This window comes from Pantherophis guttatus, chromosome 2 (assembly GCF_059756535.1).
Source record: "Pantherophis guttatus breed Tessera chromosome 2, ASM5975653v1, whole genome shotgun sequence".
Lineage (NCBI taxonomy): Eukaryota > Metazoa > Chordata > Lepidosauria > Squamata > Colubridae > Pantherophis > Pantherophis guttatus.
This window is the reverse complement of record NC_142064.1, coordinates 288,700,878-288,727,528: the sequence shown is the minus strand read 5'-3', so window position 1 is coordinate 288,727,528 and position 26,651 is coordinate 288,700,878. Positions and strand designations below refer to the sequence as shown.

General features: G+C 46.1%; 1 protein-coding gene across 1 annotated transcript in view; it reads right to left on the bottom strand.

Annotated features, from left to right (window-relative positions):
- The window catches only part of LOC132710687 (uncharacterized), a 28,798-nt gene extending 2,796 nt beyond the window's left edge, over positions 1-26,002 (bottom strand). Inside the window, exons 1-7 of the mRNA XM_087884938.1 lie at positions 25,834-26,002; positions 24,854-25,457; positions 24,483-24,597; positions 24,296-24,363; positions 22,464-22,556; positions 21,118-21,247; positions 16,421-18,000 (exon numbers count right to left, since the gene is read on the bottom strand). Coding sequence (XP_087741064.1) covers positions 16,421-18,000; positions 21,118-21,247; positions 22,464-22,556; positions 24,296-24,363; positions 24,483-24,597; positions 24,854-25,267 — 2,400 coding nt within the window. The 5' untranslated portion in view covers positions 25,268-25,457; positions 25,834-26,002. The remainder of the gene's footprint in view (positions 1-16,420; positions 18,001-21,117; positions 21,248-22,463; positions 22,557-24,295; positions 24,364-24,482; positions 24,598-24,853; positions 25,458-25,833) is intronic.
- Between the last annotated feature and the right edge of the window lie 649 nt (positions 26,003-26,651).

The window sequence follows — 26,651 nt, the reverse complement described above, 5'->3', positions numbered from 1 at the left end:
TCTGTTTCATCTTTAGCATTGGTCACTTGGAACAGTTCACAGGAATCTTGATTCTCCTGCCCATTATTACCTTCAAAGGAAAAGAGAAATGAAAATGATAACACGGTTAGAGAAAAAGATCAAACTGTAGGAAGTCAACGAATATTCTTCTGAATGTTTCCAAAATTCCATTATGTTGTATTTTGCATGCTTACAGTGGTGTGATATAGACATGATGATTTCTATATTCATGAGTCATGAAAGCTTTGAAAATATCTAGAAAATATCTTTCTTTACAATTATCTATCTCTATATATATATATATGCAAATCCCACTCAAAGTCAGTTTTGAGTTAAGGAATAATCTTGGCTCTTCGCGCCAAGACTGGAAAGGTTGGGAGGCTCAAGAAAGGTTATTTCACTGCTCAAAAGTCTCATTGGCTTGCAAGGGTTCTTTGGCCAGATGTGATCCTGGTGGGGCCTGCCAGCGGCAAGTGGAGCTGGCAACAGATTCGTATAGTGAGGAGGTTGGGGAGGAACACGGACCATTCCTGGATTCTGGGGAAGGCTCTGATGAGGGCTCTGCATCGGAGGCAGAGAGGAAGCCAGGGCTGGATGCCAGTTATTAGCTGCCTTCAGAGTCAGACATCATTTAGGCAGACGAACAGCTGGAGCCTGTTCCCAATGTGCATGTGCAGAGTTGCCAGACAAAGGGAACAGCTAAAGAACAAGGGTCGACTTGGGAGTAAGGCCACAGGTAGACAATGAATAGCCCCTTCTAGAGGGAATAAAAGAGGAGCGAAAGGGGAGTGGAGTTTGCAGGAGACAGTTACCGTATTTTTCGGAGTATAAGATGCTCCGGACTATAAGACACACCTACCTTTTTTGGGGAGGAAAACAAGAAAATAATAAATAAATAAATAAATAAATAAATAAATAAATAAATAAATAAATAAATAAGAAGAAGAAGAAGAAGAAGAAGAAGAAGAAGAAGAAGAAGAAGAAGAAGAAGAAGAAGAAGAAGAATAAGAATAATTTTATTTATATACTGCCCTCCTCCCGAAGGACTCGGAGCGGTGTACAGCCAATTAAAAACATAAATATACAATATCATAGTTAAAATTAATTAAAATCATTAAATAGTTTTGGCCGAATTTTAAAACCAAAAGTTAAAACCCAATTTAAAATCATTCAATTAGACAGCCCCGCCTGTCGGAACAGTAGGGTCTTGAGGGCACAGCGAAAGACCCAGAGATCAGAGATGTTACGAATATCCAGGGGCAATTCATTCCAAAGGGCAGGAGCTCCGACAGAGAAGGCTCTCCTCCTGGGTGTCGCCAGCCGGCACAACTTGGCCATCGGCACCCTGAGGAGTCCCTCTCTGTGGGAGCGAACTTGTCAGTGGGAGGTTGTTGGTGGCAGAAGGCGGTCCTGTAAATATCCTGGTCCTATGCCATGGAACGCTTTAAAGTTGGTAACCAACACATTGAATTACACTCGGAAGACCACTGGGAGCCCGTGCAGCTTGCGCAGGAGAGGTGTTACATGGGCGTAACGAGGTGCACCCATAACCACCCGCACGGCCGCATTCTGGACCAGTTGGAGCCTCCGAGTGCTCTTCAAGGGGAGCCCCATGTAGAGAGCATTACAATAGTCCAGACAGGAGGTGACGAGGGCGTGAGTGACTGTACGCAAGGCATCCCGGTCCAGAAAGGGACGCAACTGGCGGATCAGACGAACCTGATAAAACCCCCTCCTGGCTATGGCCGTCATGTACTCTTCTAAAGACAGCCGTGAGTCCAGAAGGATGCCCAGATTGCGAGCCCTCTCTGTGGGGGGCAGAGATTTACCCCCAATAGTCAGTGATGGCACCAGCTGATTATACCGGGACGCCAGAAGCCACAGCCACTCACTCTTGGAAGGGTTGAGTTTGAGCCTATTTCTCCCCATTCAGACCCGCACGGCCTCCAGGCAGCGGGACATCACATCAAGGGCATCATTGGGGTGATTTGGGGTGGAGATGTACAAATCTACCTCTGCCTCCCAGCAATTTGTCTCTTTGCAGCAAACAGCCTGTTTCATTTTCATTTTGCAATGCTGCAATGCCCTCTATATGGGGCTCCCCTTGAGGAGCACCCGGAGGCTCCAGCTGGTCCAGAATGCAGCTGCGTGGGTGGTTATGGGAGCGACGTGGCACTCCCATGTGACCCCCCTCCACGAGCTGCACTGGCTCCCAGTGGTCTTCCCTGTGTGCTTCAAGGTTTTGGTTACCACCTTTAGAGCGCTCCATGGCTTAGGACCGGGGTGTCTACGAGACCGCCTTCTGCCATCAGTAGCCTCTCACCAACCAGTACGCTCCCATAGAGAGGGGCTTCTTAGGGTGCCGTCCGTCAAACAGTGTCGACTGGCGGCCCCCAGGGGGAGAGCCTTCTCTGTGTGGGCACCCGCCATCTGGAACAAGCTCCCCCCGGAAATTTGGAGGAATCTGTGCGATTTCCGCCGTGCCTTCAAAACATTCCTATTCCAGCAGGCCGGCCTGGCCTATCCTCTCTTTTAAACTGTTTTTAAATTTTTTAAATTTTAAATTTGTCTTGTAAATGTGGGGTGTTTTAAATTTTGTTCTCTGGGCCAATTTATTTAATTGTATTTTAATGGTTTTTTAACATTTGTATTATATGTATTTTATCTTTTGGCTGTTCACCACCCTAAGTCCTTCGGGAGTAGGGCGGTATATAAATTCAATAAATAATAATAATAATAATAATAATAATAATAATAATAATAATAATAATAATAATAATAATAATTTTCATCACAGCCTGATTAGCACAAGCAACTGATTGTCAGTTGGATCGGCCTCACCTGTTTCAGGCTGCAGGGATTGCCATAGCCTATTGCTGCCTCCGTGCACCCCATTTTCTGGGGGGGACGGTGGGTGGGCGTGGCTACATTCAGTGTATAAGACGCACCCAAATTTTCATCCTCTTTTAGGGGAGAAAAGAGTGAGTCTTATACTCCGAAAAATACGGTAGTTCCCCTAATTGGTTTGTGACTCTCGGAGACTCCTTGCCCAGTTTTGAAGATATCGGCCTGACAGTTCTCCAAGTCAGATAAGGTCTGTGACTGTAAATTCTCCCTTGAAAGACTTTGCCTAGTGTGAATGAGAGAAATTCACAGTAACTTAATAAAAGGGGATTTTTGTTGGGATAAGGAGTCTGCTTCGTGGTTTGGGAACACCTAGGCCAGAAAAGATACAGGCCTCAGTTAGCAGAGAACAGAGTAGTACGAGATCACACAAGATCAGTAGTGCAAGATTTCTCATCACTTTAGCCCTATGTTTTTTGAAAATGTACCAAAGCAGGCAAAGGAACCCATGGCTCGCTACATCGTCACAGGGTGGGGTGGGAGAATAAGTAGGGCGAATGTTGCAGTGCCTCTATTGTCATTCGTAACTGTGGACAGCCGTAGTGGTGCAACATTCGTAATTTTAGGACTGGGTCTAAAGTATTGAGGGGGGTAAATCATAACTTTAAATGGTCACTAAGTGAACTGTCGTAACTCGGGGATTACCTATATCCTAGGATACTCTGAGTCACATTGCATGAGGCCTTCATTCTTGAATTGGGAGAATGTACTTCCATGGCCTGACCATGAAAGTTCTGTTCTCATACAATTTTGGGAGGTTTCAGAGGACAAATGACAACACATTCCTCTCACATGACCTCCAGAGGACACATAAGGGCACACCTCATTCAAAGAAAGAGTTTAAACCAAGAGACATTGACCTCCTTCCTTCCTTGGAGTACGAGAAGGCCAGATCGTTTTCTTCTCTCTCCAAGGAAATAATATTGGATTAATGATTTTTTAAAACAAAAAAAAACTAACTATAATCTGTCTTCTTGAGTTCTCTGATTGGGGACTAAAAACTCTTACCCAGAGAGACCACGTTCCTATGGTTTTCAAGCATGACTTCCGAATGCAGGGCTTTTTGGTCAGGATCCAGCTGAGACCATTCCTCCTCAGAGAAATACACAGCCACCTCCTCGAAGGACACAAGACTCTCCTGAACACAGAAAAAAGAACAGAACAGGAGGATTTGCAGTATCTGATCATCTTCATCAATGATTTAGACAAGAGAATAGAAGGGGAAGTCCTCAAATTTGAAGACAAGACTAAATTGACAGGAATAACAATACTCCAGAAGATGAGCTCGAAATATAGAAGTATCGACAGATTGGGCCCCATCTAACAAAATGAAAATCAATGGTGTATAATGCTTTGGTAAGACAGCATTTGGCATCCAGTATTGGTTACCACGATGTAAAAAAGATCTTGAGACTCTAGAAAGAGCAACCAAAATTATTAGGGTCCTGGAGGCTAAAACATATAAAAAACGGTGCTGGAATTGGGTATATCTAGTTCAATGAAAAGAAGAACGAGGGGTGAGATGGTAGAAGTGTTGCAATATCTAAGGGGCTGCCACAAAGAAGAGGAGGCCAACTTATTCTCCAAAGCACCTGAGGGTGGGACAAGAAGCAATGGATTGAAAGTAATCAAGGAGAGAACTAATCTACAACTAAAGAGAAATTTACTGACAGTGAGAACAATTAATCAATGGAATGACTTGCTTCCAGAAGTTGTGGATACTCCCATACTGGAGGAGTTTAAGAAGAAATGGGACAGCCATTTATCTGAAATATTATAGGGCTTCCTGTCTGAGAAGATGGTTGGACTAGATCTCCAAGATCCCTACCAATTCTGTTATTCTGGCCCGGAAAACGAAATTTAAAACACCCCAAATTCATAAGACAAATTTAAAATTGAAGAATTTTAAAATTTTAAAAAGTTTAAAAGAGAGGTTAGGCCAGGCCGGCCGGCCTGCTGGAAAAGAAATGTTTTGATGCAGGTCCGGGATCCTCCGTATCTCCAGGGGGAGCTTGTTCCAGATGGCAGGTGCCCCCACAGAGAAGGCTCTCCCCCTGGGGGCCGCCAGTTGACATTGTGTGGCCGACGGCACCCTGAGGAGCCCCTCTCTATGAGAGCGTACTGGTCGGTGAGAGGCTACTGGTGGCAGAAGGCAGTCTCGTAAATACCCCGGTCCTAAGCCATGGAGCGCTCTAAAGGTGGTAACCAAAACCTTGAAGCCCACCCGGAAGACCACTGGGAGCCAGTGCAGCTCGTGGAGGGGGGTCACATGGGAGTGCCCCGTCGCCCCCATAACCACCCGCCCAGCCACATTCTGGACCAGCTGGAGCCTCCGGGTGCTCCTCAAGGGGAGCCCCATGTAGAGAGCATTGCAGTAGTCCAGGCGGGAAGTGACAAGGGCATGAGTGACCGTATTTAATGAGTCCCGATCCAGAAAGGGACGCAACTGTCGAATCAGTTGCTGATAAAACGCCCTCCCAGCCACAGCCATCAAGTGCTCTTCTAAAGGCAGCTGTGAGTCCAGGAGGACTCCCAAGTTGCGAGCCCTCTCCGTGGGGGCCAATGACTCGTCCCCAATAATCAGTGATGGCACCGACTGACTATATAGGGATGTCGGAAACCACAACCACTCGGTCTTGGATGGGTTGAGCCTGAGTCTGTTCCTCCCCATCCAGATCCATACAGCCTCCAGGCACCGGGACATCACTTCAAGGGCATCATTGGGGTGGTCCGGGGTGGAGATGTACAGCTGGGTGTCATCAGCGTACTGGTGGTACTTCACCCCGAAACCACGGATGATCTCACCCAGCAGCTTCACATAAATGTTGAACAGAAGGGGCGAGAGGACCAAACCTTGTGGCACCCCACAAACAAGGGGCCTCGGGGTCAACCTCTACCCCCCTGCCAACACTGACTGCAACCGGTCGGAGAGGAAGGAGGAGAACCACCACAACACGGTGCCTCCCACCCCTAGCTCTTCCAGCCGGTGCAGCATGATACCATGGTCGATGGTATCAAAAGCCGCTGAGAGGTCTAATAGGACCAGGACAGAGGAGCAACCCCTGTTCTGAGCCCTCCAGAGATCATCAACCAATGCAACCAATGCCGTTTCCGTGCTGTACCCAGGCCTGAAGCCTGACTGGAACGGATCCAGATAAGCCGATTCATCCAGGTACCGAGGGAGCTGTCATGCTACCACACACTCAACAACCTTCGCAACAAAGCGAAGGTTGGAGACTGGACAGTAATTCGCCAATATTGCTGGGTCCAGGGAAGGCTTCTTGAGGAGAGGTCTCACCACCGCCTCTTTCAAGGTGGCAGGAAAGACACCCTCACTCAGAGAAGCATTTATAATTCCCTGGAGCCAGCCTCGTGTAACCTCCCGAGAGGCCAGCACCAACCAGGAGGGACATGGGTCCAATAAACATGTGGCAGCATTCAGTCTACTCAATATCCTGTCCACGTCTTCGGGAGTCACAGAATCGAACTCTTCCCAGACAATATTCTCAAGACCTGCCTCCATCCTCCCCCCTGAATCTACCCTGCCAGAATCCAGATGTTCCTGAATCTGAGTGATTTTATCATACAGATACTGTACAAATTCCTCAGCTCTACCCTCCAAGGGGTCCTCCCGCGCTTCCTGAAGGAGCAGGGAGCGGGTCACCCTAAACAGGGCGGCCAGGCGGTTATCTGATGATGCAATAAGAGCGGAAAAATAGTTACATTTTGCCGCTTTTATCGCCACAAGGTAAGTCTTAATATGAGACCTTACCAGTGTTCGGTCAGATTCAGACCGGCTGGCCCTCCAACCGCTCTCCAGGCGTCTTTTCCGGCGCTTCATCTCCCTCACCTCCTTGGTGAACCAAGGAGCCGAGCGAGATCGGCGCCGGGTCAGAGGCCACAAAGGCACGACCCGATCCAAAACTCCAGCGGCCACCCTATCCCAGGCGGCCACCAGGTCTTCGGTCGAGCCGTGAGCCAGAGCCTCAGGAAACGGCCCAAGCTCCATCTGGAACTGATCCGGGTCCATCAGGTGCCTGGGCCGGAACCACCTCATCGGTTCAGCCTCCCTGCGGCAGGGTGTAGCAGTTCGAAGGTCAAGGCGAAGGAGGGAATGATCCGACTAAATCCGACCATTTAGGTGAGAAAATGGACAATTCTCAAAATTTGTTTGACTGAAGAAATATTTGGGGCAACTTTTATCAAGCTGATTGATTCTGCAGAACTTTCAGTGAAGTAATCCCATTTCTGGATCAACTGATTTATTGCCCTATCATTTATTGATCTAGTAGTCTGAGCTATTCGCTGAATGGGAGAACCAAAGAAGAGAAAATTCTCTGCGAAGGCCATTTCTAAACCTTTGCAAAGTGGGAATGTTTGATCTCCTAATCCAGGCACAAATCAGAGGATTGGAAATTATTTTGTAGCCCGAAGTACTGTGATTGCATGCTCTGTGTGGCCATTCTCTTTGGATTTTAAAATTCTGCTTTATTTTTTAATATGATTTGCTTATCTTTTGAATGACTCGTCATAAATAAGGCTTTTTAAAAATGGTAAAGTGGCAATGTGAGTAATTAGTTATTTTTCATTAGCCTTGCACAACTCCAAATCAAATAATTGCAAAAAGAATGGGTCTCTAGCAGTTACTACCACTGTGATACATTTATTCCTACCTCTTGAAGCACTTTTAAAAAATTACTTCTTGTAAACTCATAGTTGCAGGAGTACCAACCAGAACCAGTTAACTAGTAGTCTTTAAAAAACATTTCCTAACCAGAATCTGTGGACAGAAATGACAAATCATTGTGTCCCAGTAAGAGTCTACAGAGGAAGCTATGCTGGTTGAGAGCAACTTGAACCTGCAATCATGCTGTCCATGTCGCACAGGGACATAAAAAGAATCCAGTCCAAACAAGGGAGGGAAATAGAAGGAGAGCCAACTCTGCACACCCGCTTCACTTCCTGAAGGAAAGGAGAATAGAAATCTAATAATGTTTCCCTTTCTTACTTGATTTGGAAGTTCAACTAGTGTCTGAGCTCCATCGTAAAAACCCGAAAACTTCATGCTTTGTTTCTCTGTAAGAAATAAATAATTTCAAAATGCATATTTAACAAAATAAGAGGAGGTATACTACAGAAGAGAATAAGGTAAGACAGATGGGATCTCTCTGGGAAATCGGAGGAGCTTGGATTACCTCCTGAAGTGTCCTGATTTTGATCTTCCGAAGGGATCCTCCTGAAAAATAGGTCCTGAGGGGGATTTGATGAATTCTTCTTTCCCTCAGGATCTCTGATCTCCACAGTACAGCGCTTCTATTTGAAGGAAGGATGGAAGAAGCAGAATTAATGTACATCACATGACATGAAGTGCATTCTTATATTCGGAATTCAACCTCAAAGTCCCCAATATCCATCAGTGACGTTGAGTAAGAAAACAATGGAACAATATTCTACAATAATTGATGGGATATAGTCACATATGAACGTCAGAGAAGTTTGGGAAGGAGGGGTGAAGCATTCAAACACATTTTTTATTCCCTTCTGGGCACCCTAGTGTCTCACCTGCAACTCGACCTGCTCCTTCTGCTCCTCCACCTGGCTCAAGAGGAAGCCTTCAGCCAGGGCCACCGCTTGGGAGCTGGTCTCTGCTCCACACTCCCGCACCCAGCCCTCCATCTCTGGGGGCAGAAGGAACAGGAGCTGCTCCAGAACCACCAGGTCCAACATCTGGGCTTTGGTGTGTTTTTCTGGTCTCAGCCATCGCCTACTAAAATCATGGAGTCGGCTGCAAAGTCCTCGGGGACCCTCAGCCTCACAGTATTGGATGAAGTTCCAGGGCTGAACTTGTGAAGGGAGGATGGTTTCCTCCTCCAGGATCTTCTGCCCAGTCCTTGTCCAGAGCTTCCCCCGCTTCCCAGGCTGAGCAGCTGAAGGGCCTTTTCCGCTTCCCTCCTTTCCAAAAGGTTGTGTCTCCATCCTTTCTCTGTCCTGCAGAGCAACTGCAAATGGCTCCAAGGACTCTGGTGGGTCTCCAGATGCCTTTTCCTTCACGGGACCATTTCTGGTGCTCCACAACTGAGCCCTCCAAGGGATTCCGCTCTTTTTTCTTCCCCCAAGAGAAAATTTTAGTTTGCAAGGATTTCAAATGGTTTCGACTTTGTGTATCTGAGATGGAAAGAAAAATAAATACCAAGAATTAGAAATTGAATTGAGCCACTGAACAACCTTCACTCAACCTCCCCGGAGCCCCAAGAGACTCAGCCCAGCGCAGGGCCGGGAAGGAGGCAGCTGGAGAGGCCGCCCCGCCTCTCTCCCCCTCCGGAGACAGGGAGCCTGGTGCGAATCCTGCCTCCTCCTCGCCAGGCTTCTCTCCTCTCCTGCTGGGTCTCTGCAAGGCCAACCCTCCCCTCCCCCCACTCGGGCTCTCCCTGGACACGGGGCGGCTGGGGAGCATGGGACCCGGAGGTGAGCCGGAGGAGGGCCGGGCGAGGGTCTCTCCCTCCTCCGCCTCCCTTTTCCCACGGAAGAGCCCCCAACTCACCAGGGGAACGTCTGGATCTCCCCCCCCCGCCAGACTCTGCCGCAAGTCCTCCTCCCTCTGCGGAGCGCCAGGGGTTAAGGAAAGCAAGTGCGGCCTCCTAGAGCGTCAAGGTTGTGTGACGCCATTTCCTTCCAAGCCTCCTCTACAAAGGCAGCCCTGTCTTTCGCCCTCTAGTAGCCCAATGGGGAAGCGCCTGGAGTTCCCTTCTCTTGGCAGAATGCGCCCTCTAGTGGATTTTCCATAAATTTACAGGATTCCCTGAAAAGCGCGGGAAAGAGGAGCGCATCTGAGGGAAGGGCAGGGATGATGGGCATGGGAGTAGGAGAAAAGGCCCCTCTCAATGCCTCCCTGCCCAAGAAAAGCTTTTTGGTCTCCAGAGTCAGCAATTCCGCCATTTCCTCTCCTGCCTGTCCAGGAACCGTCTGTGGAGGCTTCAAAAGGGTCCAAATCCTGTCAGAAGAGAAGAACCAGGAGGCTGTCTGGGAAACACAGCTTGTGTCTTGTTAGCCTGAAGTGGAGAAAGATGGGACACAGGAAGGGAAGCCACCATAAGGAAAATTATTGTTTTCTATTTCTTTAATTCAATACATACAGATGCCCTTCCCAAATTATTCCCTCAGCCTCACAGTGAACTGGGGAAGCAGAAAAGGCAGAGACCCCTCCAGCCTCTTCTGATGAACACCCTGGGTGACCCCGTCTCTTGTACCCGCGGAAAGACTGTGAAGGAAAAGAAAAAAGAAAAAAAGTTCCAAAATGGAGGGAAAGCTGAAATCCATGGATATTCCAGAAATTTTACCTCATGATGAGGCCCGGCCGCTTGAGGTGGCTCTTCCCACTTGTGCGCATGCTCCCAGCCCCACCACAGCCAGCCTGGGTGTTGCGAGAGAAGGTGGAGGAGGATGCACTCGTTCCTCAGCCAGCTCGGATTATCAAAAACTTGCCAAGAACAACAAAAAGGAGTAGCGAAGAGCCTCAAGAAGAGTTTCCTGGGCGTGCACGTGCTCGCACACACAGACATACACACACACAGACAGAGAGACATAGAGAATCACATACAGAGAGAGATACAGAGAGAGAGGGAGAGTGAGGGAAAGACAGATACAGATAGAGGGGGAGAGAGATACAGAGAGGGGAGATAGAGAGGAGGAGACAGACATAGATACAGAGAGGGAAAAGGGGTCGAGAGATACAGAGGAAGAGAGAGGCGGAGAGGAGAGATACAAAGAGGGGGGTGATGGGAAAGAGACATAGAGAGGGGAGAGATAGATGGAGAGAGAGAGAGAAAGACAGATACAGAGGTGGGAGACAGAGACATAGATACAGAGAGGGGAGAGAGGGAAGATGGGGGGAGAGAGATACAGAGTGAGAGAGAGAGGGAGGTACAGGGTGGGGGGAGAGAGAGAGACAGAGATACAGAGGGGGAGGAGAGAGGAGAAGGTAAAGGGAGGGGGGGTTGTTCCCGGTGGGTTGTTTATTAATAACTGGTTGTCTGCCCTAATGACCTGCTAGGTAGGCATGGCTAAAGGGTCATGAGACTGGGGGGAATGAGTGACATGGAGTTGGCCACGCCCACCCAGGTTTTGTGGCACCCAGTGGTTTTTTTCCTATGGGAAACGGGTACAAATGGCTCTTTGGGTGTTTAAGGTTGCAGACCCCTGGTTTAGTGTGATAGTAATTTTTAGTGCAATGAAGAGAATTGCAGCAGAGTAGATGCGCAGGACAGTGCTCAGCAGCCTGAATGCAGTGGTGGGGGACGTGGCGTGCTTACAGTGGCAGCCTCTAAGGAAGGAGCCCTGCCAGGCTGGTGGCAGAGGAGTGCTCCATAGATCTGGGCCTCCCCCCTCCCCTGTCAAGCAGGAGCAGCCCAGCAGGGCAGCCGAAGCAGTGCTGTCAGGAGGATGAAGAGCCCCCATAAGTCACTCGTGCCAGTTGCTGCGAGTGGTGGGTGTGTCAAAAGCGGGATTCCCCTGTCATCCATGTTTTGGAAGGGAGATATTTAAAAATCCTGCAGAACTTGCAAAACCCAGCACAGGCAATAGCAGCTGTGCCTTCCCCCTTCCAAAACATGCCAGGATGTGATCTAAATAAGACCTGGCTTGAACTGCTATTGAAACGCCTCCTGGCTCTTTCCCAAAGGGACGGTGGCTGTTCTCTACATTTTGCCACCTTCCGCAGTGCAAGGGGCGGCACTGCGGAGTCCCACTTTTTCCTTTCAACTGCTGCAGGCGGCATTGGCAGCAGGCAGAGGCATGGGACAAGACACTCCGTATCCAGCAGCCGTTGCAAGCATTTTTCAGGCAGCTGCTGCAGTAACACTTTGAGAAAGAGCTGGAAAGAGTTTCAATAGCAGGTCAAGCCAGGTCTTATTTAGATCACATCCTGGCATGTTTTGGAAGGGGGAAGGCACAGCTGCTATTGCTCGTGCTAGGGTTTGCAAGTACATTTGCACAATGTGTGTCCCGAAAGGTCTTGGGAGAGGTAGGTGAGCCCCTTGTCCTTAGCTTTTCACCTCGCTTTTTCTCGTCTGCTTCAGCCCAGCCTAGCCCTCCATCCAGCAGTTAAGGATAAGGGACTCACCTGTCTCTTCATGAACAATCTCAGGAAACACAGCATGCAAATGAAAACATAGCGTCTTTCAACTTTCAACTTTCCATGCATTTATACAGCTTCACTCCTGTGTGGATCATCTTATGGGAAATAAGACTACCATTTTGAGTAAAGGGCTTCCCACACTCCATGCGTTAAAATGGCTTTTCCCTCGTACGGATCGTTTTGTGGATAGTAAGTTCATTGCTACGAGTAAATATTTACTTAGTGGATCCTTTTATGGGAAATAAGATTACTGTATCTTCTGAACCTGTTACCAGACTCTGCATTTGTATACCTTCTCTCCAGTGTGAATCCTTTCATGGGAAGTAAATTGTCTGCTTGTTCTAAAACATGCCCCACATTCCAAACATTTAAAAGGCTTCTCTTTGGTGTCAATCACTTTTTGAGATGTAAGGAATTTATTTCCATGAGAAGGAATGAATGTCCCATTGTAATTTTTTCCATTGTATCTTCTTATAGCACCTTCTCCTTTGTTTTGGGTTACATAGTGTTCATTTACATATAATTAGTTTCACACTTTTCCCAATACATTTTTTCTTTATTTTCTCTTGTTGGGCAAGAAATTCCATTATGTTCTATGTACCACATGCCTACAGTGGTGTGATATAGACATGATGATCTCATGAGAACTGAAACAATTTTGAAACAAGTTCATTCCCCGGTGTACCTTGGAACAGCTGCTCCACGGCGTCTGTTTGGCAGGCAGGACTACCGCTCAGCCTGTTCTTCGATCCCAGTGATGAGATTTTGGGGCGAAATTCTTTGCTTGAAGCCTCCCCTTGGCTTGTAAACACATTTCGTGTCGACATTGGAAAGGTTGGGAGGCTCAAGAAAGGCTATTTCACTGCCCCAAAGTCTCATCGGCCTGCAAGGGCTCTTCGGCCAGATCTAATACAGGCCTCAATTAGCAGAAAACAAATGTACTATAGCCTAATGTACTATAGTGCGAGATCACATGAGATCAGTAGTGCGAGATTTGCTTGCGGGGAATAGGTAGGGCAAATGTGGATGGCCGTAGTGCTGCAAAATTCATAATTTCGAGACTTCGTCTAAAGTATGGGGGGAGGGGGAATCATAACTTTGAATGGTCACTAAGTGAACTGTCATAACTTGGGGATTACCTATACCATAGGATAGAGTCACATTGCATTAGGCCTTCGTTCTTCAATTGGTTTGGGAGAATGTTCTTCCACGGCCTGTTCATGAAAGATCTCTTCTCACACAATTCTGGGAGGTTTCAGAGGACAAATGACAACACGTCCCTCTCACATGACCTCTAGGGGACACATAAAAGCACACCTCATTCTTTTCAGCCTCCACAGATAAGTTCAAATAGAAATAAATTAGTGGACCAGAGGAATACAGTTGAGATAATTTTCTTGGCCTATAGTAAGGCATTGGATAAAGTAGACCATAACCTACTACTAGATAAAGTAGAAAAATGTGGGTTAGACAGCATCACCACCAGATGGATACTTAAGTGGCTGACCAACTGCACTCAACGTTTAGTCCTCAATGGAACTGTAGCTACATGGAGGAAAGTATGCAGTGGGGTAGCCCAAGGCTCTGTTTTAGGCCCAGGACTCTTCAACATCTTCATCAATGACTTGGACGAGGGGATAGATGGGGACCTCATCAAATTTGCAGATGACACCAAACTGGCAGGAATAGCCAACACTTCAGAAGATAAGCTTAAGATACAGAAGGATCGTGACAGACTTGAACATTGGGTGCTATCTAACAAAATGAAATTCAATGCTGAAAAAAGTAAGGCTCTATATTTAGGCAAGAAAAACAAAATGCACAGGTACAGTATATGTGGTACCTTTCTCAATAGTAACTGTGAGAGGGATCTTGGAGTCCTAGTGGACAACCATTTAAATATGAGCCAGCAGTGTGCAGCAGCTGCCAAAAAAGCCAACACAATTCTAGGCTGCATAAACAGAGGGATAGAATCAATATCACATGAAGTGTTAAGACCACTTTATAATGCCTTGGTTAGGCCACACTTAAAATAGTGCATTCAGTTTTGGTCGTCACGATGTAAAAAAAATGTTGAGACTCTAGAAAGAATGCAGAGAAGAGCAACAAAGATGATTAGGGGACTGGAGGCTAAAAGATATGAACAACGGTTGCAGGAACTGTGTATGTCTAGTTTAATGAAAAGGACTAGGGGGAGACATGATAGCAGTGTTCCAATATCTCAGGCATTGCCACAAAGAAGAGGGAGTGAAACTATTCTTCAAAGCACCTGAGGGTAGAACAAGAAGCAATGGGGGAAAACTAATCAAGAAGAGAAGCAACTTAGAACTAAGGAGAAATTTCCTCAGTTAGAACAATCAGTGGAACAACTTGCCTCCAGAAATTCTGAATGCTCCAACACTGGAAGTTTTTAAGAAGATGTTAGATAACCATTTATTTCAGGTGGTGTAGGATTGGACTAGAAGACTTCCAAGGTCCCTTCCAACTCTTATTCTATTCTATTCTAAATGGAAAACTACAGATAAGAAATGGCACAGAAAGAATCTAAGCAAAGAGACATTGACCTCTTTCCTTCCTTAGAGTACGAGAAGGCCTTATCCTTTCCTTCTCCCTCCCAGGAGACAATATCTGATTATTGATTTTTTAATTTAAAAAAAACTATAATCTGTCTTCTTGAACTCTTGGATTCAGGATAAGAACACTCTTACCCAGAGAGACCACATTCCTATAGTTTTCAAGCATGAGTTCCGAATGCAGCGCTTTTTGGTCAGGATCCAGCTTAGAGCATTCCTCCTCAGAGAAATACACAGCCACCTCCTCAAAGGACCACAGCTGCGATATAAAGATATCTGCAAGAGGGATCTAAAGGCCCTGGGAATGGACATTAACAACTGGGAAACCTTGACCTCCAACTGTTCAGCTTGGAGGCTAAAGACGCAGCATGGCCTTCTCCAATTAGAAGAGACACTTGTTCAGTAGGCTGAGGCAAAGAGACAGTACCGGAAGCAGCAAAATCTGGGGGCTGGGCAGGGGACAGAATGTATCTGCCCTCAGTGTGGAAGGGATTGCCACTCTCGTCTTGGTTGAGTCTGAGCTTGTCGAGTCGTGAGCCAGAGCCTCAGGGAATGGCCCAAACTCTGTCCGGAATCTATCCGGATCCATCAGGCACCTGGGACAGAACCACCTAGTCGGTTCCGACTCCCTTCAGCGGAGGGTAGCGGCTCGAAAGTCTAGTCAAAGGAGTGATCTGACCATGACAAGGGATTGATGGCTATATCCTCTGTTTCTAGATCATTCAGCCACTGACCAGAGACAAAAATCAAGTCCAGAGTGTGTCCCCCATGTGAGTAGGACCTTGAACTAACTGGATCAGGTCCATGGCCGTCATGGAAGCCATGAACTCCCGAGCTGCCTCTGACATTTCACTGACAGATGGCAGGTTGAAATCCCCCATGACCATAAGTCTGGGGGTATCCACCGCCACCTCGGCTATTACATTGAGCAGCTCGGGCAGGGCTGCCGCTACGTGGCAGGGAGCCAGGTACGCAATCAGCAAGCCCACAAGGAGGGACTCACATCCGGCTATCTGAGGTACAGTGGCCTCCCTCGGACAAAGACTTTCCTTTATAATAGCCGCCACCCCCCCGCCCCTACCCTGAGCCCTCGGCTGATGGAATGCGCGAAAGCCTGGTGGGCACATTTCAACGAGGGGAACTGTTGAACACAGAAAAAAGAAGAGAACAGGAGGATTCGCAAGATCTATTCAACTTCATCAATGATTTAGGCAAGGGAATAAAACAGGAACTCATTAAATTTGCAGACAAGACCAAATTGACAGGAATACCAACACTCAAGATAGTTGATATTGATAGAAGATAGGCTCAAGATACGGAAGGCACAACAAATTGGACCCCATCTAGGAAAATGAGAAACAATATTTGAGAAATGTAAGGTTCTTTATTTGGGAAAGAAAAACTAAATACATAGGCATAGAATAGGTGATACCTGGCTCAACAGTAGAAAGTGCAACGGGGATTTTGGAGTCCTGGTGGACAATCACTTAAACATGAGTCAGCAGTTGCCAAACAACCCAACTCAATCATAGGCTGCATTAAGATAGAATCAAGACCACATGAAGTGTTAGTACAGCTTTACAATGTCTTGTAAGACCGCACTTGGAATATTGTCAAAGTTGGCTCCTTATGGGTCTTCCAGCCGCTCCTGATCTGGTGTGAATGCCCCAGGCTGCCCAAGTTCAGCTTGTTGAATTTCTCAGGCAGCCGCTCCAAGATCTGGCTGTGGAGAATGCTCTGGTATTTCCACTCCACAGACTCGCTCAGGTCTATGGCTTCCATCTTTCCACACTCCATGCATTTATACGGCTTCTCTTGTGTGGATCATTTCATGGGAAGCAAGATAGCGGCGTTGAGCAAAAGTCTTTCCACACTGCATGCATTTAAATGGCTTTTCCCCTGTGTGGATCTTTCTGTGGTTAGCCAGTCCACTGCTCTGAGCAAACCTGTTTCCACACTCCATGCATTTAAATGGTTTCTTCCCTGTGTGGATCATCTTATGAGAAGTAAGAGAACTACTCTTAGTAAACATCTTTCCACACTCCATGCATTTATACGGCGTCTCCCCTGTGTGGATCATCTTATGGGAAATAAGATTAATTCTTCGAGAAAAGGTCTTTCCACACTCCATGCATTTGTATGGCTTCTCCCCTGTGTGGATAATCTTATGGGAATTAAGTTTACTTCTATGAGCAAAGGTCTTTCCACACTCCATGCATTTAAATGGTTTCTCTTCTGAGTGGATCATCTTATGGTAAGCAAGATTACCTCTTTTAGCAAAGGTCTTTCCACACTCCATGCATTTAAATGGCTTCTCCCCTGTGTGGATCATCTTATGGGAAATAAGATTATCTCTTCGAGCAAAGGTCTTTCCACACTCCATACATTTAAATAGCTTTTCCCCTGTGTGGATCATCTTATGGGACGCAAGATAACTGCGTTGAGCAAAGGTCTTTCCGCACTCCATGCATGTATATGGTTTCTCTCCTGTATGGATCATTTTGTGGTATCTAAGTCCATTGCTATAAATAAAGGTCTTTCCACACTCCATGCATTTATACGGCGTCTCCCCTGTGTGGATCATCTTATGGGAAATAAGATTACTTCTTCGAGAAAAGGTCTTTCCACACTCCATGCATTTGTATGGCTTCTCCCCTGCGTGGATAATCTTATGGGAATTAAGTTTACTTCTATGAGCAAAGGTCTGTCCGCACTCCATGCATTTAAATGGTTTCTCTTCTGAGTGGATCATCTTATGGTAAGCAAGATTACCTCTTTGAGCAAACGTCTTTCCACACTCCATGCATTTATAGGGTTTCTCCCCTGTGTGGATCATCTTATGGGAAGCAAGATACCTGCGCTGAGCAAAGGTCTTTCCACACTCCATGCATTTATAGGGTTTCTCTCCTGCTGCTTGGAGGGACTGGGCTACAGGGGATTCTGAACACAGTTTCTCTCCAGTGTGAATCATTTCATGGGAAGTAAGTTGCCAGCTTGTTCCAAAATGTTTTCCAGATTCCAAACATTCATAAGGCTCCTTTTTTGTGTGAATCACTTTTTCAGATGTAAAGAAGTTATTTTCAACAGAATAAATGAATGTCCCATTGTAATTTTGTCCATTGTATCCTATAGCATCTTTTCCTTTGTTTTGGGTTAAATAGTCTTCGTTTACACTTTTCCCAATATATTTTTTCCTTATTTTCTCTTGTTGGGCAAGAAAGTCTTGCATTGGAGCATCAGTGGAATATGAGCTATCCTGATTCCAATTATTTGACTGGCTTCTCTCATGGCTTTCGAATTCCATTCGAAATCCAAACTTCTCTGTTTCATCTTTAGCATTGGTCACTTGGAACAGTTCACAGGAATCTTGATTCTCCTGCCCATTATTACCTTCAAAGGAAAAGAGAAATGAAAACGATAACAAGGTTAGAGAAAAAGATCAAACTGTAGAAAGTCAACGAATATTCTTCTGAATGTTTCCAAAATTCCATTATGTTGTATTTTGCATGCTTATAGTGGTATGATATAGACATGATGATTTCTATATTCATGAGTCATGAAAGCTTTGAAAATATCTAGAAATATCTTTCTTTACAATTATCTATCTATCTATATGCAAATCCCACTCAAAGTCAGTTTTGAGTTAAGGAATAAGCTTAGCTTGTAAGCGCTCTTTAGAGGTGTGAAAGGGGAGTGGAGTTTGCAGGAGACAATTACTGTATTTTTTGGAGTATAAAATGCTCCGGACTATAAGACACGCCTACCTTTTTTGGGGAGGAAAACAAGAAAAGAAAAATCTACTTCTGCCTTGCAGCAATTTGCCTCTTTGCAGCAAAAAGTCTGTTTCATTTTCATTTTCATCACAGCCTGATTAGCACAAGCAACTGATTGTCGGTTGGATCGGCCTCACCTGTTTCAGGCTGCAGGGATTGCCATAGCCTATTGCTGCCTCAGTACACCCTATTTTCTGGGGGGCCGGAGGATGGGCGGGGCTACATTCAGTGTATAAGACGCACCCAAATTTTCATCCTCTTTTAGGGGGGGGAAAGTGAGTCTTATACTCCGAAAAATACGGTAGTTCCCCTAATTGGTTTGTGACTCTCGGAGACTCCTTGCCCAGTTTTGAAGATATTGGCCTGACATCTCTCCAAGCTAGATAAGGTCTGTTACTGTAAATTCCCCCTTGAAAGACTTTGCTGAGTGTGAATGAGAGAAATTCACAGTAACTTAATAAAAAGGGATTTTTGTTGGGATAAGGAGTCTGCTTCGTGGTTTGGGAACAATTAGGCCAGAAAAGGTACAGGCCTCAGTTAGCAGAGAACAGAGGCCTAAACTACCTTAGTGCCAGATCACGCAGGTTCAGGAGTGCACGCTCTCATTCTACTGGTCCCACACCATAGAACTTTAGGCCTGAGTTTTCTACGAACTGAGGACTGCACGAGATAAAATAGAATAGAATAACAGAGTTAGAAGGGACCTTGGAGGTCTTCTATTCTAACCGCATGCTTAGGCAGGAAACCCTATACCATTTCAGACAAATGGTTATCCAATCTCTTCTTAAAAACTTCAAAAATCCAGAACACCCCCAGAATCATCCACATCATACACTGAAAGAAAGAGCGCCCAGCCGCAGCATCCATGTGTGCAGCCATCTCTTTGGGCGATTCTTCTCTCCTTGATTAGTTTCTACACATTGCTTCTCGTCCTGCCCTCAAGTGCTTTGGAGAATAGCTTGACTCCCTCTTCTTCTTAATGATAGCCTCTGAAATATTGGAACACTCTGAGTTATGGTGGGAGCAGCGGCAGCGAGCTCTCAGCACTTTTTCCAGTAGCAGAAAAAAGTTCTGAGGGGGAATCCTTGCTCACCTTTCACCCAACGCTTTGATTCACTACCGCCCCCCCGCCTCTTCGAGCTCCAGAGGTTGAAAGGTGAGTGAGAATTCCCCCTCAGAACGTTTTCCCACCACTGGAAAAAGTGCTGAGAGCTCACTCCTGCTGCTGTTCGCCACTTGAAGCTCCAAGCGAGGGTGTGTGTGTGTGTGTGGCTGCAACGCCGGCGGCTTCGGGAGATGCTAGCCTGGTGGGGAGGGGGGTCAGCCCAGCAAGCTTCGCAGCAACATGAAGCGCCACCAGCAGGCGCGGGAAGGCATTCCGGGACGCCCTGCAACCCCTGAGACCGCCTGGCTGCAAAAGCCACTCTGTGCCCAGAGGAGGAGGAAGCCCACTCCCAGTCGCCTCCTTAGCAACGGCCCCAGGACTCTGCGCTCCCCTGCCGAGGCCCATGGGAATCGTGGTCGGCCTGGCAGCCCCATTCCCTGTCACCCTTCCCCGGTGGACACCACCCACCTGGGTCAGCTGCTCCTCTCAGCAGACGGGCTGAAAAGCTTGCCAGGCCGCTCTCCCCACGCAGGCTAGAGTCTCTCATAGCCGCCAGAGTTGCGCAGGTGAGGCGGGGCAAGCATCGGGCGGGGTGAGCAACCAGCGACAGGGGGACTGGTTCAGGGGCGTGGCCAGTCAGCCATCGCTACCAGTTCTCTGACCTCCAGGAAATGGCAACCACCGGTACTGGCGAACCAGTGCAAACTGGCTAAATACTACCTCTGATGAAGATGTTGAAGAGTACTGGGCCTAAGAGAGAGACTTGGGCTATCCCACTGCATACTTCCCTCCATGTAGATGCAGTTTCATTGAGAACTACATGTTGAGTGTGATTGGTTTGTCAGTTACAAATCCACGTGGTGGTGATCGGGGGGAAAAGTCTTTGAAAACGAAGAGTTCATCCCTCTGTTTGCAAAGCCTTTTGCCCCGGATCTTGTGCAGGCCTCAGTTAGCAGAGAACAGAGGCCTAATGTACTATAGTACGAGATCACACAAGATCAGTAGTGCAAGATTTCTCATCGCTTTAGCCCTATGTTTTTTGAAAATGTACCAAAGCAGGCAAAGGAACTGATGGCTCGCTACATCGTCACAGAGTAGGGTGGGGGAATAAGTAGGGCGAATGTTGCAGTGCCTCTATTGTCATTCATAACTGTGGATGGCCGTAGTGGTACAACATTCGTAATTTTAGGACTGGGTCTAAAGTATTGAGGGGGGTAAATCATACCTTCAAATGGTCGCTAAGTGAACTGTCATAACTCCGGGATTACCTATATCCTAGGATACACTGAGTCACATTGCATGAGGCCTTCGTTCTTGAATTGGAAGAATATACTTCCATGGTCTGACCATGAAAGTTCTGTTCTCACACAATTTTGGGAGGTTTCAGAGGACAAATGACAACACATTCCTCTCAGTTGACCTCCAGAGGACACATAAGGGTACACCTCATTCAAAGAAAGAGTTTAAACAAAGAGACATTGACCTCTTTCCTTCTTTGGAAAACGAGAAGGCCAAATCGTTTCCTTCTCCTTCCAAGTAAATAATATTGGATTAGTGATTTTTTAAAATAAAAAACTAACTATAATCTGTCTTCTTGAGTTCTCTGATTGGGGACTAGAAAACTCTTACCCAGAGAGACCACGTTCCTATGGTTTTCAAGCATGACTTCCGAATGCAGCGCTTTTTGGTCAGGATCCAGCTGAGACCATTCCTCCTCAGAGAAATACACAGCCACCTCCTCAAAGGACACAAGACTCTCCTGAACACGGAAAAAAGAACAGAACAGGATGATTTGCAGTATCTGATCATCTTAATCAATGATTTAGACAAGAGGATAGAAGGGGAAGTCCTCAAATTTGAAGACAAGACTAAATTGACAGGAATAACAATAGAAGAATCGACAGATTGGGCCCCATCTAACAAAATGAAAATCAAGGGTGTATAATGCTTTGGTAAGACAGCACTTGGCATCCAGTATTGGCTACTACAATGTAAAAAGATCTTGAGACTTTAGAAAGAGGAACCAAAATGATTAGGGTCCTGGAGGCTAAAACATATAAAAAACAGTGCTGGAATTGGATATATCTAGTTCAATGAAAAGAAGAACTAGGGATGAGATGATAGCAGTGTTGCAATATCTAAGGGGCTGCCACAAAGAAGAGGAGGCCAACTTATTCTCCAAGGCACCTGAAGGCGGGACAAGAAGCAATGGATGGAAAAGGCGAAAGATTTATACGATTTGAAGAGAAACCAGAGAAATGAACAAGAGATTGCAGCTCAGAGTAAGCAGATGGAGATGGAGGTAATGGAAAAACAACAAGTTACAGAGGGCTTTTTGGATGAGCCGCTTTTGGATTTACCCTCAGAGGCTATAGTGGGATCACCTATAAATATAAGAGAGGCGGCTTTGGATCTTGATTTGATGTCTTATCAAGTTAAAGACCAGCATGTAATTCAATCAGTTAACATACAAGTCTTAAAAAAGCAACCATGGTGGGGATCTAAGCCACAACAAGTTAAGAAAAGAAGAAGCAGGTTCTACAAAACTTAAAAATTTTAAACTAAAAAACCTTTTTTCCCAACAGACTAATGCCAGTTATTTAGAGACGATTTAATATAATAAGTGGGACTTATAGAAGGCAGATACATGAAAACATAACGGAGGCAAATAAAAGACTTATACTATTTTGAGAAGAATAACAGATCTCTGCAGTGCTGGTGTCTTTGGGATGTGGAAGATGGCCTGCGATTGAGTGGACTGGAACTTTCTATTATGGACTCTATGAAAGATGGACTACGCATATGTTGAGCTACAAGGCAAGAGAACTATGGAATAGGGGCATGCAGATGATCTGGTTGTTACCCTAACGTGGTTGTTGGAATTAATAATCTAGACAAAAGACATTACAGAAGATACCATATGGAATATAAATATAAAGTCACTCGGGTGGGGGGTTATATACAGAAATACTTACCAATGATGGGGGCAGATGGTAATTGAAGATACTAAATACACTGTTGGAAGCAGGATTTGATGTTACCCGAACATGGTCAATGGAATTAACAATCTAGTTGAAAGACATTACAGAAGATACTATATGGAATACAAATTTAAAGTCATTTGAGGATTTTATTTATATATGGAAATATCTTTTAGTGATACGGGCAGAAGAATAAAGATATTAAATATATTATGTATGGTAGACCTGCAGGAAAGTGGGTGAAACAAAATTGATATGGTACAAGGAGATAGGTTAGGTTACTGATTGCTTAGTTTAGGAAAACGGATGTTATGTTTAGATATTAATATACTTAAAAGATTTGAATTAAGAGATATACATATGGGGGTGGAGGAAATGGGTAGATTATGAGTAGAATAAATGCCAAATTAGGATCTATTATATAGTTTTATAGCCGAATGCTGTTTTGAAATGTATAGTATACGGGGGATATAATAATAATGTTAGAAAGAAATGTTTAGCACATAGGGGGTGGTGTAAAAGGGTGGTAAAGTATTATATAATGTGATATCAATTTGGATTTCATCTTGGAGAAGCCATGGGGGGAGGGGAGGGGGAGGGGGGAAAGGGGGAAAAATCTGTATTTGAAAAACTTTTTCAATAAAAAAAAAAGAAGCAATGGATGGAAACTAATCAAGGAGAGAACTAATCTGCAACTAAAGAGAAATTTCCTGACAGTGAGAACAATTAATCAATGGAATGACTTGCTTCCAGAAGTTATGGATGCTGCAATACTGGAGGAGTTTAAGAAGAAATTGGACAGCCATTATAGGGCTTCCTGTCTGAGAAGGTGGTTGGACTAGGAGATCTCCAAGATCCCTACCAATTCTGTTATTCTGCTCCACTGTCCCCAAAGCAAAGATTTCCACAAAGATTTGTATGGCTGTGCGTCATACAAATCCTAAATTTAGGTGATAAAATGGACAATTCTCCAAAGTTGTTTGACTGAAGAAATATTTGGGGCAACTTTTACCAAGATGATTGTTCAGCAGAACTTTCAGTGCCTTTCAGTACAGTAATCCCACCTCTGGATCAATTTATCTATCGCCCTATCATTTATTGATCTAGTAGTCTGAGCTATTGGCTGAATGGGAGAACCAAAGAAGAGAAAATTCTCTGCGAAGGCCATTTCTAAACCTTTGCAAAGTGGGAATGTTTGATCTCCTAATCCAGGCACAAATCAGAGGATTGGAAATTATTTTGTAGCCCAAAGTACTGTGATTACATGCTCTGTGTGGCCATTCTCTTTGGATTTTAAAATTCTGCTTTATTTTTTAATATGATTTGCTTATCTTTTGAATGACTCGTCATAAATAAGGCTTTTTAAAAATGGTAAAGTGGCAATGTGAGTAATTAGTTATTTTTCATTAGCCTTGCACAACTCCAAATCAAATAATTGCAAAAAGAATGGGTCTCTAGCAGTTACTACCACTGTGATACGTTTATTCCTACCTCTTGAAGCACTTTTAAAAAATTACTTCTTGTAAACTCATAGTTGCAGGAGTACCAACCAGAACCAGTTAACTAGTAGTCTTTAAAAAACATTTCCTAACCAAAATCTGTGGACAGAAATGACAAACCATTGTGTCCCAGTAAGAGTCTACAGAGGAAGCTATGCTGGTTGAGAGCAACTTGAACCTGCAATCATGCTGTCCATGTCGCACAGGAACATAAAAAGAATCCAGTCCAAACAAGGGAGGGAAATAGAAGGAGAGCCAACTCTGCACACCCGCTTCACTTCCTGAAGGAAAGGAGAATGGAAATCTAATAATGTTTCCCTTTCTTACTTGATTTGGAAGTTCAACCAGTGTCTGATCTCCAACGTAAAAACCCGAAAACTTCATGCTTTGTTTCTCTGTAAGAAATAATTAATTTCAAAATGCATATTTAACAAAATAAGAGGAGGTATACTACAGAAGAGAATAAGGTAAGACAGATGGGATCTCTCTGGGAAATCGGAGGAGCTTGGATTACCTCCTGAAGTGTCCTGATTTTGATCTTCCCAAGGGATCCTCCTGAAAAATAGGTCCTGAGGGGGATTTGATGGATTCTTCTTTCCCTCGGGATCTCTGATCTCCACAGTGCAGCACTTCAAATAGAGGAAGGATGGAAGAAGCAGAATTAATGTACAACACATGACATGAAGTGCATTCTTATATTCGGAATGCAACCTCAAAGCCCCCAATATCCATTGGTGACGTTGAGTGAGAAAACAATGGAACAATATCCTACAAGAATTGATGGGATATAGTCACATATTATGAATGTCAGAGAAGTTTGGGAAGGAGGGGTGAAGCATTCGAACGCATTTTTTATTTCTTTTTGAGCTCCCTAAAGTGTCTCACCTGCAACTTGACCTGCTCCTTCTGCTCCTCTGCCTGGTTCAGGAGGAAGCCTTCAGCCAGGGCCACCGCCTGGGAGCTGGTCTCTGCTCCACACTCCCGCACCCAGCCCTCCATCTCTGGGGGCAGAAGGAACAGGAGCTGCTCCAGAACCACCAGGTCCAGCATCTGGGCTTTGGTGTGCTTTTCTGGTCTCAGCCATTGCCTACTAAAGTCATGGAGCCGGCTGCAAAGTCCTCGGGGACCCTCAGCCTCCCAGTATTGGAGGAACTTCCAAGGCTGAATTTCTGAAGGGAGGATGGTTTCCTCCTCCAGGATCTCCTGCCCAGTCCTTCTCCAGAGCTCCCCCCCCTTCCCAGGCTGAGCAGTTGAAGGGCCTTTTCCGGCTCCCTCCTTTGCAAAAGGTTGTGTCTCCATCCTTTCTCTGTCCTGCAGAGCACCTCCAAATGGCTCCAAGGACTCTGGTGGGTCTCCAGATGCTTTTTCCTTCACGGGACCATTTCTGGGGCTGCAGGACTGATTCCTCCAAGGGATTCCGCTCTTTTTTTTTCCCAGCAAGAGAAAATTTTGGTTTGCAAGGATTTCAAATGGTTTCGACTTTGTGTATCTGAGAGGGAAAGAAAAATAAATACCAAGAATTAGAAATTGAATTCAGCCACTGAACAACATTTACACAACCTCCCCGGAGCCCCAAGAGGCTCAGCCCAGCGCAGGGCCTGGAAGGAGGCAGCTGGAGAGGCCGCCCCGCCTCTCTCCCCCTCCGGAGACAGGGAGCCTGGTGCGAATCCTGCCTCCTCCTCGCCCGGCTTCTCTCCCTTCCTGCTGGGTCTCTGCAAGGCCGACCCTCCCCTCCCCCCACTCGGGCTCTCCCTGGACACGGGGCGGCTGGGGAGCATGGGACCCGGAGGTGAGCCGGAGGAGGGCCGGGCGAGGGTCTCTCCCTCCTCCGCCTCCCTTTTCCCACGGAAGAGCCCCCAACTCACCAGGGGAACGTCTTGATCTCCCCCCGCCAGACTCTCCCGCAGGTCCTCCGCCTCCTGCGGAGCGCCAGGGGTTAAGGAGAGCAAGTGCGGCCTCCTAGAGCGGCAAGGTTGTGTGACGTCATTTCCTTCCAAGCCTCCTCTACAAAGGCAGCCCTGTCTTTCGTCCTCCAGTGGCCCAATGGGGAAGCGCCTGGAGTTCCCTTCTCTTGGCAGAATGCGCCCTCTAGTGGATTTTCCATAAATTTACAGGATTCCCTGAAAAGCGCGGGAAAGAGGAGCGCATCTGAGGGAAGGGCAGGGATGATGGGCATGGGAGTAGGAGGAAAGGCCCCTCTCAATGCCTCCCTGCACGAGAAAAGCTTTTTGGTCTCCAGAGGCAGCAATTCTGCCATCTTCCTCTCCTTCCTGTCCAGGAACCGTCTGTGGAGGCTTCAAAAGGGTCCAAATCCTGTCAGAAGAGAAGAACCAGGAGGCTCTCTGGGAAACACAGCTTGTTCTTGTTAGCCTGAAGTGGAGAAAGATGGGACACAGGAAGGGAAGCCACAATGAGGAAAATTATTGTTTTCTATTTCTTTAATTCAATACATACAGATGCCCTTCCCAAATTATTCCCTCAGCCTCACAGCAAACGGGGGAAGCAGAAAAGGCAGAGACCCCTCCAGCCTCTTCTGATGAACACCCCGGGTGACCCCGTCTCTTGTATCTGCGGAAAGACTGTGAAGGAAAACAAAAAAGAAAAAAAGTTCCAAAATGGAGGGAAAGCTGAAATCCATGGATATTCCAGAAATTTTACCTCATGATGAGGCCCGGCCGCTTGA